Raw genomic sequence first — 16886 nt, 5'->3', positions numbered from 1 at the left:
AATATCTGCAAGACGCCAATTATGACGGCACGCTGTGTCACAGCATCCAGTACAGATCAGGAGACAAGCGCTACATGCTAGTCGGACCCAGAATGAGTATCGGTTCGACCGTAGTCCCGGGCAGCCACGCCAACACTCTGGTGCTCCCTGACAGGAGGCACACTTCCGGGGAGGTAAGCTTTGAGTTATTAGATTATTAAATGATTTCTACTGCGCACATGAATTTTCACATCCATGTAATTCGACTTTGTTGTATGTGGACTCTTGAGTGAAAATGGGAGTGAAGTTATATAATAAATGGTACAGATTTTGTGCAGTCTTTTTGGTCAGGCAAGTGTTCAGATTACAGAGCCTTTAGTTTGTTCTAAGCATGAGACCATTGTCTATAATGAGCTGGTGTATCTTTTGAGGAACTTGAAGCAGTGAAAGTAACTGAGAGCTATACACCTGTGGAGTAACATTTACAAGCAGGTTTATTCCTGTAGCTACATTTGCCCTGATTTGCACATAACTTCCACCCATCTATTTTCGAATCCTTTTATTCTCACGGAGATCGCAGGCATGCTGGAACCTGTCACGGCTGTCTTTGGGCAGTAGGCAAGGGACACCCTGAACCAGTTGCCAGCCAATCGCATGGCAGACGACAAACAACCATTTACACTCACAGTCACACTGAAGGACAATTTTGAGTGTTCCATTATTCTGCCTTGCATGTTTTTGGAATTGTGAGGAAACCGGAGTACCCGGAGAAACGCATGCAGGCATGGAGCAAATAATCAAATTCCACACAAGGAAGACCGGGGCCGGAATTGAACCCTGCACCTCTACACTGTGAGGTGGACCAGGCTAACCACTTGATCATCGTGCGGCTCTTGCACACAGCACACTTAAAAAAAAACAAAACAAAACAACATGATTCTCTTGTCAAAAACAATTGACATTTTTGTTAATTCATATTATTCGGATTGTATTATGTCATAATATTACACTTAGTGGAGGCCCTCTTATAGAAAATTAGTTGTATACGCCTATATGAGCATTTCAATAAGAAAGAAAGAAAGAAAGAAAGAAAGAGAAAGGAAGAAGAAGAAAAAGCAAAAAAGAAAGAAAGCAGTAAGTGAATATTTGTGTTTGAAGACTCACAACGAGCATGCTGCATCATGTTCATGTCCATCTCAGCATCCTGCCGCATATGCATGCAGAGAGCGCATATTGCTTGTTTGCAGAAAGATGGACATTGGCATTCATGGGGGATCATTCTTATGTCTATGTATTTGAATGATTATTCCTCAATGAAGTTGGTGAAAAGCAGTTCCACATTGTATCTTTTCCAAATGCCAGAATCACAGGCAAATACTTGTGCTCATAATGCACCTTTGTGAAACAAAAGTGCGTTTCAAAGTCTTTGAGGAGACAACTTTTGACTCTCTCTCTCTCTCTCTGTCTCGAAATATGTGCATGTCTCTTATTGGCGTTACTGCGTGCCACTGATGTCGTGGCAACCTCAGCGGTCGCTGAGTGGTTTGGCTCATATTTTGACCTGACCACGCCTCCCACCCCACCACTTGCAATGACGGGCAGCACCACTTGAGAAACTTGACTTGACTTTACAGGTAGTTAGCGAAGAATCGTTCAATCTCGGGAGGAGGAGGGACCCCCGTGATTTTGTTTGTGTGCTTGGGAATTTGGATTGAATTGATTAAGTGAAGACCAAACGCGCATGCTCAAATATTTCCAACTCATTTGTAAAAAAAACAAAAGCCACTAAAGTGAGAACAACTTTGGAATAAGGTTGCGGGTGGAACATTTTGAAATGAAGCAAAGCTTCATTTGGCAATTTGAAAAAAATAATATTTATATCAGCAAATACCGTTGTGATCTTGTGATTAGCTCAAACAACATCTACACGTTACCATGTATAATTGTGATTTCATGTTTGTGAAGTTTTAGTCATTTGGTAAGAACAGTGATTTAAAATGATCAACGTTCCCAGTCGAATATTTAGCTTATTTCAATATGTGCTGTCGGCAAGATACAGACTGTGTCGGACCGTGAAGCAGAAATATCATTTTTCAGTCGGGTGAAATTATTTGCTTTATAATACGTCTGGAATAAATGCGGTGCCATTCGGCATCACATGGTGCCAGTAAAAAGCTGTAAAACGAATGATAACGTGGTGACGTCATCGAACAAAAATCATAAGAGGCATCCCAGTCGACTCACACCAGAACAGACCAAACCTTTTTCCTTTTTGGAGTAACAGTTTCACCACGCAGTGGCGATCAGATGAAAGCTTTATTCTTGCAAGGCTGCTGATGAGACGAGTTTCAAATCGCTGTATGTATGTGCAGTATATTTGGATGCGTTTATTTTCGTGGAACGCATTTTCTCGTGACACGATGGAACAAAGAGGACATCAGACAATGTGGGTTTCCTGCTTGATGCTTCTGATTTTCAGCCGCGTGTCGGGACAAATTAGATACTCTATCTCGGAGGAAGTAAAGGAAGGTACTGCTGTTGGGAATATCGCAAAGGACTTGGGTCTCGACAGGGCCACGCTGAAAGAGCGAGCCTACCGAATTGTGCGTGGCACTGCGGAGCCCCCCTTTCGCGTGAATCAGGATGACGGCATCTTGTATGTGAACGGCAACATTGACAGAGAGCAAGTGTGTGACCGCAGCAAGGTTTGTGTGATCGAGTTAAAAACCGTCCTAGAAAACCCGCTCGAGGTACACTATGTGGCGGTGGAGGTTGCGGACATAAACGACCACGCACCAAGCTTCCCGGAGCAGGAAAAGACTTTGGAGATGTTTGAATCTGCGCTCCCGGGGGCGAGGTTTCAGCTGCAGGCTGCGCGCGATGGAGACACGGGCGCCCTGTCCGTGCAACACTACAAGCTAACCCCCAACGAGCACTTTCGTTTGGAGGTCAAAGATCGTGGCGAGGATCGTAAAACGCCCACTTTGGTTCTCCAAAAGTCCCTGGACAGAGAATCCGTCAAGACTCACGTGTTATTTTTAACAGCCACGGATGGGGGAAAACCTGCGCTCTCCGGTAACATGACAATAATAGTGGAGGTGTCTGACGTCAATGATAACCCCCCAGTTTTCACTCAGGAGTCATACATTGCGTATGTAAATGAGAATTGCCCTCTCGGGACCATAGTGGTGCGAGTGAACGCAACAGATTTAGACGAAGGCTCGAATGGTGACGTGGTTTATTCTTTTGGCAATGACGTGGATTCCCGCACGCGAGCTCGTTTTAATTTAAATCACGTGACAGGGGTGGTGACTGTGGCGGGTCCGATAGATTTTGAAGAGTGCAACAAGTACGAGATAGACATACAGGCTTCCGATAAAGCAGTGGCGACACTGTCGACGGACAAAAGTGTCATCATCCATATTGTTGACATTAATGACAACGCTCCCGACATTGATGTGACGTCATTTTCCAACGCGTTGCCAGAAGATGCAAAACCGGGGACCACCGTCGCATTAATAAGTGTTAAAGATTTAGATTCTGGTCTGAATGGGAAAGTTATGTGTCATACAAGTCCAGATGTTCCCTTCATGCTGTCCCCATCCTTACAGAAGAATATGTATTCTCTGGTTACAAAGCAACTTTTGGATAGAGAACAGCAGGCACATTTTAGCGTCAAAATTTTAGCCAGAGATGCAGGAGACCCATCTTTATCCTCGGACAAAACTATACAAATTACTGTGTCTGATGTAAATGACAACAGCCCCGAATTCTCCCGGAACACATACATATTTTACATTAATGAAAATAACACTCCTGGCAATTCTATTTTATCGGTGACAGCCCATGACTATGATGAAGGGAGCAATGCTGTGATCGAGTATCACAGATTAAGAAATAGAGGAACTGATCATTTGTTCTCCTCCTTTTTGAATGTTAATCGTGAAACAGGAGAAGTGTCAGCACTAAAAAGTTTTGACTTTGAGACCGTGAAAAGTTTCCATTTCCACGTGGTGGCCACCGACGGTGGAAGTCCTCCACTGAGCAGCAACGTGACAGTGAAGGTGTTCATTCTGGATCAGAACGACAACGCTCCAGTCATCCTGTATCCAGTCAGCTCCAACGGTTCTGCCGAAGGGGTGGAGGAGATTCCCCGGAATTTCAAAGTGGGAGACTTGGTGACGAAGGTCCGAGCCTATGACGCCGATATCGGATATAACGGCTGGTTGCTGTTTTCGCTGCAGCAAGTCAGCGACCACAGTCTGTTTTCTTTGGACCGCTACACGGGCCAGATCCGAACACTTCGCTCCTTCACGGAGACGGACGAGGCTGAGCATCGACTGCTCATCCTGGTCAAAGACAACGGCAACGTTTCGCTCTCGGCAACAGCCACCCTGACCGTCAAGCTCGTTGAGCCCAAAGAGGCTTTTGCAGCTTCCGATGTGAAAAGTGCAGCAAAAGTGGACGAGGAGGACAACGTGACTTTTTATCTCATCATCACTTTGGGCTCGGTGTCGCTCCTCTTTGTCATCAGCATCATCGTGCTGATCGCCATGCAGTGCTCCAAATCCACAGAGTACACTTCCAAATATCTGCAAGACGCCAATTATGACGGCACGCTGTGTCACAGCATCCAGTACAGATCAGGAGACAAGCGCTACATGCTAGTCGGGCCCAGAATGAGTATCGGTTCGACCGTAGTCCCGGGCAGCCACGCCAACACTATGGTGCTCCCTGACAGGAGACACACTTCCGGGGAGGTAAGACCGTAATTTTTTTTCCCGACATTTACAGAATAAGTAAAAGAATCATCCTCTCTGCTTCTTGCATATTTTTGCATATTTACACAGCCCATTCAACGGCTCCCTCTCATAACAACTTTTTTTGTGGACGAGGGAAATGTACGCTTTTTGTTCCATGTTTAACAGTCTTGCCTGATTTTGAAATACCCGACAGTGGAGTATTTTGTTTGCTTTCTTCTTGTTGAATGTTGAGCCACAGAATTCCCGCTGCCTCTGTCTATGGTGCTGAAACATTCTCCAGTGTGCCTTGCTTCCCGTGAAAACTTCTGCTCTGATCAGAAACGTGGCAGTAAAATTGAATGAAAGAAACAAATAGTAAATAATAGTTAAAAATCATGGTTTACAACTGTGCTGAGAAGTATCAGCCTCATATTTGAATTGTGATTGGGAATATGGTTGGGCTACTTTCTTCATTACTTATCTCAGACTATGAGTATCGGGTGCGGTTTTACCAGCAAAGTGTTTTCTTTATGATGGCAGTAGGAAATAACTGAGTAATTATAAATTATTAGTGCAAGTGTAATGTGAGAGTGGGTGGTATTTTGTTTGCTACTAAAATCAATGACGTCTTTGCTGCTCAGGCCCGATAAAAATAAATCTTAAATGTGCACTGATATGGCGTGACTCGGAACTTTGTTCTGCTTCCAATTGACGCTCATCCCGTCCTCGCCTCTTCTGTAATGTGTATTTTGATCTCTAGGTGTCAGTGTAAGGACGCGTACCCATTAAATGTTCACGTGACCGCATATTGTGAGCGGTTGTACGGATCCACTGCCACTTTAACATTCGCGCTGTCATAATCGCCGTGTCTGTCGCTGCGGTGACACTTGTCTCGCTGTCCTGATATCCACACTTGATGGCTTAGCAGAGGAATATTCTCATGGACTACACATTTGTATTTCGTTTTCACAAGTGCATCTGATTTTATTAGAATCGACGAGTGATGATTTTCCGTATCACCATGGAACAAAGAGGCGTGCAGCAAAGGGCGAGACGTTGCTTGCTCGGGTGCGTGGCTGCGGTGCTTTTGTGTAGCGTGGCTTCGGCGCAATTAAGATACTCGATCTCCGAAGAGGTCGATGAAGGAACTGTGGTTGGCAATGCCGCAAAAGACCTCGGATTGGATAGAAATACGCTGAAAGAGCGCAAGTATCGGATTGTTTCCAGTCGTGCGGAGCCTCTTTTTCATGTGAGTCAGACCGATGGCGTCCTTTATGTCAGCAGAAAGATCGACAGGGAAAAGGAGTGCCCGCAAAGCAGTACGTGTTTGATCAACTTAAAAACCGTGCTTGAAAACCCACTGGAGGTCCACTATGTTGGAGTGGAGGTACTGGATATCAATGATCATAGTCCAAGTTTTCCTGAGGAAGAAACAAAACTGGATATTTCAGAGTCGGTGTTGCCCGGAGCAAGATTTCAGCTCCTGGCTTCGAAGGATGGAGACAGTGGTCAGTTTTCGGTTCAGCAATATAAACTAAGCGACAATGAACATTTTCGTCTGGAAGTTAAAGATAAAGGTAAAGATGGCAAAATTCCCATCTTGGTTGTTAAAAAATCTCTCGACAAAGAGAAAACGGGGCATCTCTTGTTAGTATTAACTGCATTGGATGGTGGTAAACCTCCCAAAACAGGTGAAATTAATATTTCGATAAATGTGTTAGATGTTAATGACAATTCACCAGTTTTCTCCAAGGAAGTTTATTCTGTGACACTCGATGAAAATGCTTCGATTGGGACAACTGTTATACAAGTAAATGCCACTGATTTAGATGAAGGCCTAAATGGAGATGTAGTTTATTCTTTCAGCAAGAATAATCAAAATGTTAAGCATTTATTTGACATCTTCATGAATACTGGTGAGATTGTTGTAAAAGGCCTTATAGACTATGAGGAGAATGACATGTTTGAAATTGAAATCCAAGCATCAGATAAAGGAGCTGTTCCTCTAACAACAGAAAAAAGTGTCATCATCAAGATAGTTGATGTCAATGACAATGCCCCTGAGATTGAAGTGACATCATTTTCCAATTTAATTCCCGAAGATTCCAGACCCGGGACGACCGTTGCTCTAATCAGTGTGAATGACTTGGACTCTGGTCTCAATGGGAAAGTGATTTGCTCCATCGGTGAGGATGTTCCTTTTGCTTTGTCGCCATCATCACAAGACAAAATATATTCTTTAGTGACCAAATCACCTTTGGATAGAGAGAAAAAGTCAAAATATGACATATTAGTAGTTGCAAAAGACGCTGGTCAGCCTGCACTCTCATCTGAAAAGACAATCCGTGTTCTCGTTTCAGATGTGAATGACAATAGTCCACAGTTTTCGTCCAGTCCTTATACTTTTTATGTTCCCGAGGGCAACAATGTAGGGGGCCCCATCTTTTTTGTCAAAGCTTTTGATCATGATGAAAACGACAATGCAAAAATTTCATATCATGTTCTCAGAGATGACAGCAAACTGTCTTCATATCTAAGTATAAATAGTGAAAACGGACGAATATCAGCTTTAAAAAGTTTCGACTTTGAGACGCTGAAAAGTTTCCATTTCCAAGTGGTGGCCACCGACGGTGGAAGTCCTCCACTGAGCAGCAACGTGACAGTGAAGGTTTTTATTCTGGATCAGAACGACAACGCTCCAGTCATCCTGTATCCAGTCAGCTCCAACGGTTCTGCCGAAGGGGTGGAGGAAATTCCCCGCAATCTCAAAACAGGAGACTTGGTGACGAAAGTCCGAGCCTATGACGCCGATATCGGATATAACGGCTGGTTGCTGTTTTCGCTGCAGCAAGTCAGCGACCACAGTCTGTTTTCTTTGGACCGCTACACCGGCCAGATCCGAACACTTCGCTCCTTCACGGAGACGGACGAGGCTGAGCATCGACTGCTCATCCTGGTCAAAGACAACGGCAACGTGTCGCTCTCGGCAACAGCCACCCTGACCGTCAAGCTTGTGGAGCCCAAAGAGGCTTTTGCAGCTTCCGATGTGAAAAGTGCAGCAAAAGTGGACGAGGAGGACAACGTGACTTTTTATCTCATCATCACTTTGGGCTCGGTGTCGCTCCTTTTTGTCATCAGCATCATCGTGCTGATCGCCATGCAGTGCTCCAAATCCACAGAGTACACTTCCAAATATCTGCAAGACGCCAATTATGACGGCACGCTGTGTCACAGCATCCAGTACAGATCAGGAGACAAGCGCTACATGCTAGTCGGGCCCAGAATGAGTATCGGTTCGACCATAGTCCCGGGCAGCCACGCCAACACTCTGGTGCTCCCTGACAGGAGACACACTTCCGGGGAGGTAAGACATACTAACTCCATGGTTTAGTAACTGCCTGCCTGTGTGTGTATGTTTTATGAAACAAATTTTGGAGTCTTGGAAGCACTGAGTAAAATATGTACTACGCTTCGTCATTTGATTATGTATTTTTTCCATTTTTATATTGTGGTGGGAATAGGTATAGCTGAATCTTGCCTTTTGGGGATTCACACAGTCTGACAAATGATTGCGCCTGCTTGCTGTAAAAGCGCTACATAAAGTTGTATTGAGTTGACTGCACGACCATGGCCGTGAATGTGCTTGATTGTTATGGTTGAGTCTCGTCAAGCAATTGAACAGATATGTATTGTTTTCCAGCTTTGGGGCTGTTGAGTGGAGATATTTTATTATGAAAGGCCCTCACCGGAAACGCATAGCGATTTAGCAGTCTTAAAAGTGTGTACTGCAGTTCAAAAGCAAGACGGCGAGTCCAAAATACAACTCGCGTGTTCTTAAAGCGCGGATTTTGGATATCGTGAGGATTACAAAGGCACTTGTATTGTGTCCTAAGAAGTAAAAGTTTGTTTTTGCATATTTAAAATCTCATGTACTGTTGTGTTTTCCTGAATTTGTTCCGTGAATACTTAGCACTGTATATCGCATTATTTTGCACAATTTTTACATTGACTTATGTTTTATTCCCAAATTCCTCATGGCGATTGTTGAAACGCGTCATTCAGAATTCGTTATAATCCGGACATAAATAGATGGCTGAATGGGTCGTCGACATACGTGATGTATAAGGTTTTTAAACAGCAAAATTGATTTTAGTTTGAGAGAAAATGACGAGCATGGGAAAATGTGGGTACCGAAACCAACTGAGAAGACTTGTTGGATCTTTGTGATGCACTTGATCTCTCGTCATCAGCATGCGTCATCGTGTTGGTTTATATTTCTTGTTTTACCTAGAATGAAAGGGGGCTACTTTAGAGGCAGCGCGATGTTGAATGTCAATTTTTAGGTTTGAGGAAATGTGAAAGGAGGTTCACATGAGGTCGCTGTCAACTATTTTATTGAAGTTATTGTTTGGCCGAATATCTCTGGTTTGTTTTGATGCTTTTCTTCAATGTCAGCACAGTAGTTCAATATGACCTGCTTTCTATATTGTCATGTTGCTTTTAGATGTTAACGTCCGATGGGCTTTTTTTGTGAGTATTGTCATTTGATATGAATGGGCACAAACATAAGAGAAAATAAGTCAAATCGACATTCTCGAATCAGTGCAGAGAACATTTCGATCGCATGGTGTCAGTCTAACAGTACAATTCAGGACGCATGGACGTTTCGTCATCACATTTTTTATCAACCTCGTTGTCTGGTTCTGTCGGGCGCGAGCACATCTCTCGGCAGCGTGTGTCTGTCTCATCCTGGAAATATTGTACTTGCATTCACATCTGAAGTTGCAGGAGGATAATGACCATTGCCGTACATCGAAGTTGTGTGTTCTACAGCCGCCTTCCTGGGGGTTTCTTCTGAGTATTTACGTGGGTAGTCATGGGACAAAGGAGATGCGTGTCGGCGAACGGACGATCCTGTTTAGCCCGCTTTGTGGCCACTGCGATTCTGTGCAGCTTGGCCTCGGCGAATTTGAGATATTCCATTCATGAGGGGATCAGCGAAGGAACATTTGTCGGAAATGTAGCCAAAGATCTTGGACTGGATAAAGGCACCCTGAAAGAACGGAAATACCGCGTCGTTTCGAGTGACGCTGAGCCTCTTTTCCACGTGAATCCAAACGATGGCATCCTCTATGTGAGCCGCCTAATCGACAGAGAGGAGGTGTGTGCACAGAGCAGTACGTGTTTGATTCATTTAAAAACTGTGCTGGAAAACCCATTGGAGGTTCACTACGTGGGAGTGGAAGTGCTGGATGTAAATGACCACGCCCCGAGCTTCGAGGAGAAGGACAAAAAAATTGACATTTTTGAGTCTATTTTGCCCGGAGCTCGCTTTCAGCTGAAACCGTCACGTGATCTTGATAGCGGTTCGTTTTCCGTGCAAAATTATAAACTGAGTCAAAATGATCATTTTCGCTTGGAGGTCAAAGACAAAGGACAAGACGGTAAAATACCTGTCTTAGTTCTGCAGAAATCATTGGACAGAGAAGCGACAGAAAGCCACTCCCTGGTGCTGACTGCTCTAGATGGAGGAAAACCCCCCAAATCTGGAGACATGAATATATTAATAGCCGTTTTAGATGTAAATGATAATGCACCTGTTTTCTCTTCAAATGAGTATTCTGTGACACTGAATGAAAATGCCCCAGTGGGCACAACAGTGGTACAAGTAATTGCAACTGATTTGGACGACGGTCAAAACGGAGATGTGATTTACTCATTTGGTGAAAGTGTGAGTAATTCTTTCTTTAAAATGTTTGACATCAACCACTCAACCGGGGAGATAGTTGTCTCCGGTCTGATAGACTACGAGGAGAGAGAAACATATGAAATTGAAATCCAAGCATCAGATAAAGGCCTTGCTCCACTAACTACGGAGAAGAGTGTCATCATCAAGATAGTCGACGTCAATGACAATGCACCCGAGATTGAAGTGACATCATTTTCCAGTTTAATTCCCGAAGATTCCAGACCCGGGACAACCGTTGCTCTCATCAGTGTGAATGACTTGGACTCTGGTCTCAATGGGAAAGTGATTTGCTCCATCGGTGAGGATGTTCCTTTTGCTTTGTCGCCATCATCACAAGACAAAATATATTCTTTAGTGACTAAATCACCTTTGGATAGAGAGAAAAAGTCCAAATATGACATATTAGTAGTTGCACAAGATTCTGGTCAGCCTGCACTCTCATCTGAAAAGACAATAAGTGTTCTCGTTTCAGATGTGAATGATAACAGTCCAGATTTTTCATCCAGTCCTTATACTTTTTATCTTAGTGAGGGCAACAATGCAGGGGGGCCCATCTTTTCTGTCAAAGCTTTTGATAGCGACGAGAATGAGAATGCGAAAATTTCATATCACATTGTCAGAGATGACAGCAAACTGTCTTCATTTCTAAGTATAAATAGTGAAAATGGACAAATATCAGCTTTAAAAAGCTTTGACTTTGAGACATTAAAAAGTTTCCAATTCCACGTGGTGGCCACCGACGGTGGAAGTCCTCCACTGAGCAGCAACGTGACAGTGAAGGTGTTCATTCTGGATCAGAACGACAACGCTCCAGTCATCCTGTATCCAGTCAGCTCCAACGGTTCTGCCGAAGGGGTGGAGGAAATTCCCCGCAATCTCAAAGCGGGAGACTTGGTGACGAAAGTCCGAGCCTATGACGCCGATATCGGATATAACGGCTGGTTGCTGTTTTCGCTGCAGCAAGTCAGCGACCACAGTCTGTTTTCTTTGGACCGCTACACGGGCCAGATCCGAACACTTCGCTCCTTCACGGAGACGGACGAGGCTGAGCATCGACTGCTCATCCTGGTCAAAGACAACGGCAACGTGTCGCTGTCGGCAACAGCCACCGTGACCGTCAAACTCGTGGAGCCCAAAGAGGCTTTTGCAGCTTCCGACGTCAAAAGTGCAGCAAAAGTGGACGAGGAAGACAACGTGACTTTTTATCTCATCATCACTTTGGGCTCGGTGTCGCTCCTTTTTGTCATCAGCATCATCGTGCTGATCGCCATGCAGTGCTCCAAATCCACAGAGTACACTTCCAAATATCTGCAAGATGCCAATTATGACGGCACGCTGTGTCACAGCATCCAGTACAGATCAGGAGACAAGCGCTACATGCTAGTCGGACCCAGAATGAGTATCGGTTCGACCGTTGTCCCGGGCAGCCACGCCAACACTCTGTGTCTCCCTGATAGGAGGCACACTCCAGGGGAGGTAAGAAAGTTTTTGAAATAATTCTGGCTTATCTGCACGACCAGTATACCAAAACATCTGCATTTGTCTGTTGGATAGTTTTAGTTTAAGTTTATCGATGCTGCTATTATGTGCACTGTTTTGATAGTTACTTCGTGTTTAAAAGCATATTGAAAGCACTTTGTTTTTCTCAGCAAACTTCGGTCGCACTCGTCGATATGGAGGCTCACCTATGCCGGTTTACTTCCGCATTTTACCCTTAGTGTAATAGACTGCCACACATTCCTACAGACAATGCAACTTAATGAACATCTGTAATTTTTTTCTGTCTTCATTTCCCATATAATATTTCAATGTAGCTTGTCTAATATGAGCCAGCCCATCATGTCACAGACTTTTTTTTTTTACGTTGCAGAGATCATTTTCAAGGTTTTGTTTTTGTGATACGTGCTTTCTTCCTTTAGTGTGAATCAATATTATGTAGATTATACAAGTGGAGTCCACTGATGATGTGATGGTGTACTTACTTGACTTCGGGCTAGTAGCGTGGGTTTGCTTCCTGCTACTGTTGGTGTGAATCATCGTCTCTTTCCATTCGTGTCCTGTGACTGACTGACAACCAGTCCAGGATTGAGTTTGTCATTTGCCCCAAGTCAGCTGTGATGGGTTCCACCTCCCTGTGACCCGGAAGAGAATAAGCGCTTGACTATCGACAGTGGATGTGAATAATCCAAGTGTTCCTCATTCTGGCCAGTAGTTTGCAGTGGCACGTCTGAATTGAGCAAGACTGTAAACATCAACATGAAAATAAAACAACAAACCTTCAGATTACAGCATGTGGTTTAATAAATATTGGTTACATAATTCATTTTCTTTTAGTACACTGACCATATGTGGGACTCCTTACTTTGCAAGGGTCCAGCATATGAACACGCGAGGGAAGCTGAATCCCGCAGTTCTGCCCACTTGCATTGCAAGTCCGCTGTCCAGGGTGCTGAAAACTTCTGCTCTTGTCGCCGCACACCTATTCAGAGAAATACAGACGAACAACTTGTTTTTTGGGATGCATTTACACCATTTAATTTGCATAGACACCACCGTAGATTCCGTCTGCAATTTTGATCGCATTTGCAGTTTTGAACTGAAAATTGTATTGTATTATTGTTTTCTGATCACATGGAATCCGCGCCGATATAGTATGGTATGTCTTTGAAAATTTCAGATGAAGTATATAAAGTGGTTTTATTCCATTTTTAGTTTTACAATTGGATACTTGTAGGACGTAATGTCAACACATGGTGTCGCTGTGATTGTGAAAGTACAGCGGATTGTCTGCTGCCTGCAGGTCATCCCTCGTCATTGCAGTTTCAGTTGTGTGAGCTGACTCGTTCGATTGCGTCTGCGTTCAACCATTGTTTGACATATTTTCGTATTTTTGAGGAATTGCACACGCTCCCGTCGCATTACAATGCAGTAGTTTGTCAACAGCACGCCGCCTGGACCGTAGTTGTGTTTCATCATGGAACAAAGAGGATGCGAGGCGAGGAGCGCGCATTTGCGATGGGTCTGCTGCGTGGTTGCTGTGCTTTTGTGGCGTGGCACCTCGGCTCAATTGAGATACTCAATCCCTGAGGAAGTCAAGGAAGGAACTATCGTCGGAAATGTTGCCAAAGATTTGGGATTAGACAGGAGCACGTTGAAAGAACGGAAATACCGGATTGTTTCGAGCGCCACCGAGAATCTTTTCCGCCTCGGAGAGAACGATGGCATCCTGTACGTAAGCAGGAAGATTGACCGGGAGGAGGTATGCGAACGGAGCACTGCGTGTGTAATTAATTTAAAAACGGTGCTCGAACACCCGCTTGAGGTGCACTATGTTGGAGTGGAAGTCGTAGATGTTAATGATCATTCTCCAAATTTCCCGGGAGAAATAAAGACTTTGGACATCCCGGAGTCCGTGCATCCTGGAATGCGAATTCCACTCAAAGCGGCACACGATGCAGACAGCGGCCCTTTCTCTGTCCAGCAATATAAACTTAGCACAAATGATCATTTCCGTTTGGAAATTAAAGATAAAGGAGACAATGAAAAAATTCCAATATTGATTGTGCAAAAATATTTGGACAGGGAGGCAGCCGGAAGTCATTCATTAGTGTTAACTGCACTTGATGGAGGAAAACCTCCCAAAACTGGCGATATTAATATTTTAATAAATGTATTAGATAGTAATGACAATTCGCCTGTTTTCTCTTTGGATGGATATTCTGTGACACTTCATGAAAATGCTCCGGTGGGCACAACCATTATTCAAGTAAATGCAACCGACTTAGACGAAGGCCCAAATGGAGAAGTTGTTTTTGCATTTAGCAACAGCGTCAGTCATAGATTATTAGATCTTTTTGAAATTAATCATCGAACAGGCGCAATAACAGTGAAAGGAATTATTGACTTTGAGGAAAAAGACAAATATGATATTGAAATCCAAGCGTCAGATAAAGGTTCCCTACCATTAACAAATGAAAAAAGTGTCATCATCAAGATAGTCGACGTTAATGACAATGCCCCTGAGATTGAAGTGACATCATTTTCCAGTTTAATTCCCGAAGATTCCAGACCCGGGACGACCGTTGCTCTCATCAGTGTGAATGACTTGGACTCTGGTCTCAACGGGAAAGTGATTTGCTCCATTGGTGAGGATGTTCCTTTTGCTTTGTCGCCATCATCACAAGACAAAATATATTCTTTAGTGACTAAATCACCTTTGGATAGAGAGAAAAAGTCCAAATATGACATATTAGTAGTTGCACAAGATTCTGGTCAGCCTGCACTCTCATCTGAAAAGATAATCAGTGTTCTCGTTTCAGATGTGAATGATAACAGTCCAGAGTTTTCATCCAGTCCTTATACTTTTTATCTTAGTGAGGGCAACAATGCAGGGGGGCCCATCTTTTCTGTCAAAGCTTTTGATAGCGACGAGAATGAGAATGCGAAAATTTCATATCACATTGTCAGAGATGACAGCAAACTGTCTTCATTTCTAAGTATAAATAGTGAAAATGGACAAATATCAGCTTTAAAAAGCTTTGACTTTGAGACATTAAAAAGTTTCCAATTCCACGTGGTGGCCACCGACGGTGGAAGTCCTCCACTGAGCAGCAACGTGACAGTGAAGGTGTTCATTCTGGATCAGAACGACAACGCTCCAGTCATCCTGTATCCAGTCAGCTCCAACGGTTCTGCCGAAGGGGTGGAGGAAATTCCCCGCAATCTCAAAGCGGGAGACTTGGTGTCGAAAGTCCGAGCCTATGACGCCGATATCGGATATAACGGCTGGTTGCTGTTTTCGCTGCAGCAAGTCAGCGACCACAGTCTGTTTTCTTTGGATCGCTACACGGGCCAGATCCGAACACTTCGCTCCTTCACGGAGACGGACGAGGCTGAGCATCGACTGCTCATCCTGGTCAAAGACAACGGCAACGAGTCGCTCTCGGCAACGGCCACCGTGACCGTCAAGCTCGTAGAACCCAAAGAGGCTTTTGCGGCTTCCGATGTGAAAAGTGCAGCAAAAGTGGAAGAGGAGGACAACGTGACTTTTTATCTCATCATCACTTTGGGCTCGGTGTCGCTCCTTTTTGTCATTAGCATCATCGTGCTGATCGCCATGCAGTGCTCCAAATCCACAGAGTACACTTCCAAATATCTGCAAGACGCCAATTATGACGGCACGCTGTGTCACAGCATCCAGTACAGATCAGGAGACAAACGCTACATGCTAGTCGGGCCCAGAATGAGTATCGGTTCGACCGTAGTCCCCGGCAGCCACGCCAACACTCTGGTGCTCCCTGACAGGAGGCACACTTCCGGGGAGGTAAGACTCAATCTATTTGTACCTCTGGGTTTCTGTGAATTGTTACTTTTTTTAAATGAACATTTTTGCTTGAGTACTTAAGGTAGAGCCAACATTTATTATTTCAAAATAAGGTTTATTTTTGGAGACTTAACAGCACTTCGACCAAAATGTTATCAGGCAACCAGGCCCAGTAGTTTATAGTAGTTTCTTTTCGTATCTTTGAATCACATTGCAAACCAAATTTTTTTTTTTTTACTACAAACTGTTGACTTCAACTGTTGACATTTAAATGACGTTTAATGATTCAAAACAATTAACATTTCAAAACAATCGTAATATCATTGAACATTTTTGAAAGGATTAAGTTTCTAAAATTAGAATAGTTTCAAATAAAACTAGCTCAAAGTCATTAACTTCCAAATCTTAGCATCAGCAAAATGCATCGTACATTATTACATTCGAAAAAAATATAAAATTATCCCTGCATTTTTTTTCTTCAAGTTACATTCCATCACACGAAATTGCATCACATTTTCATTTTGCATCACAAGTCTTTTATGTAAACTTACAAAACAGTCATTAAGTAAAAATTCATCATCGTAGAATAAGTGCAGACAAAAGAGAATGAAATCAATTACCTCCCAGCGGCTAAAGTAGTCAAATATTAATTCCTCATTTCCATAACAAATAAATAGATAAAAAATAAAATTTCCATAAAAATTGATAGAATTTAAAACGTGTTTTGTACGTTTGATTATAAGACGAGCGGCTTCGTTTTATTGTATTTCAATAAGATCAGTGGCCCTCAAATCTTTTTTTTTTTAAATCCAATTCAAATGGATAGTTGACGAACATACTCGACACGCAGCGCGTTGTTTATTTCTTAATAAATTATGCTCCATACCTTTATTGTCGTTTGTGGTTGACGTTGCAACAACGATTTAGCTCGCATGGTGTCGGTATTATTTCAAATATCGTTCTCACAATGTGTCGCCAACGCGGTGACGTCGGCGCGTGTGACGCCGTTGCACGGAACTGCATCTTTGTTCGCGCAGTTTCGGCGAAGGAGCGTGACTCGCCCATCTGACGTGTTTTTTTCCCGTTCCGCTAA

The 16886-nt window shown here is 43.6% G+C and overlaps 3 protein-coding genes across 18 annotated transcripts in view; all 3 read left to right on the top strand.

Annotated features, from left to right (window-relative positions):
- The window catches only part of LOC127610375 (protocadherin alpha-8-like), a 23044-nt gene extending 21168 nt beyond the window's left edge, over positions 1–1876 (top strand). The window contains exon 3 of one of the 2 annotated variants that reach the window (XM_052080498.1): positions 174–1876. In XM_052080498.1, the coding sequence (XP_051936458.1) occupies positions 174–200 (27 nt within the window). In that variant the 3' untranslated portion in view covers positions 201–1876. The remainder of the gene's footprint in view (positions 1–173) is intronic. The other variant, XM_052080509.1, reaches the window with a different exon arrangement.
- Positions 1–16886, top strand: part of LOC127610195 (protocadherin alpha-C2-like) — a 138044-nt gene that overhangs the window by 37525 nt on the left and 83633 nt on the right. For 4 of the 15 annotated variants that reach the window (XM_052080304.1, XM_052080315.1, XM_052080234.1 and 1 more), the window contains one exon: positions 11251–11946. The exons of 4 other annotated variants lie outside the window; for them this stretch is intronic. In XM_052080304.1, coding sequence (XP_051936264.1) covers positions 11251–11946 — 696 coding nt within the window. Of the gene's footprint in view, positions 1–2059; positions 4740–5570; positions 7390–7515; positions 8086–11250; positions 11947–13281; positions 15794–16886 lie in introns of those variants that run through there. 7 more of the 15 variants (XM_052080247.1, XM_052080054.1, XM_052080057.1 and 4 more) reach the window with 7 other exon arrangements.
- The window catches only part of LOC127610395 (protocadherin alpha-8-like), a 23412-nt gene extending 6526 nt beyond the window's left edge, over positions 1–16886 (top strand). The window contains exon 2 of the mRNA XM_052080543.1: positions 15794–16886. Within this exon, the coding sequence (XP_051936503.1) occupies positions 15794–15874 (81 nt within the window). The 3' untranslated portion in view covers positions 15875–16886. The remainder of the gene's footprint in view (positions 1–15793) is intronic.

Source organism: Hippocampus zosterae, chromosome 1 (assembly GCF_025434085.1).
Source record: "Hippocampus zosterae strain Florida chromosome 1, ASM2543408v3, whole genome shotgun sequence".
Lineage (NCBI taxonomy): Eukaryota > Metazoa > Chordata > Actinopteri > Syngnathiformes > Syngnathidae > Hippocampus > Hippocampus zosterae.
Note: the sequence above shows the minus strand (reverse complement) of the source record. Positions and strands in the feature narration are given on the sequence as shown.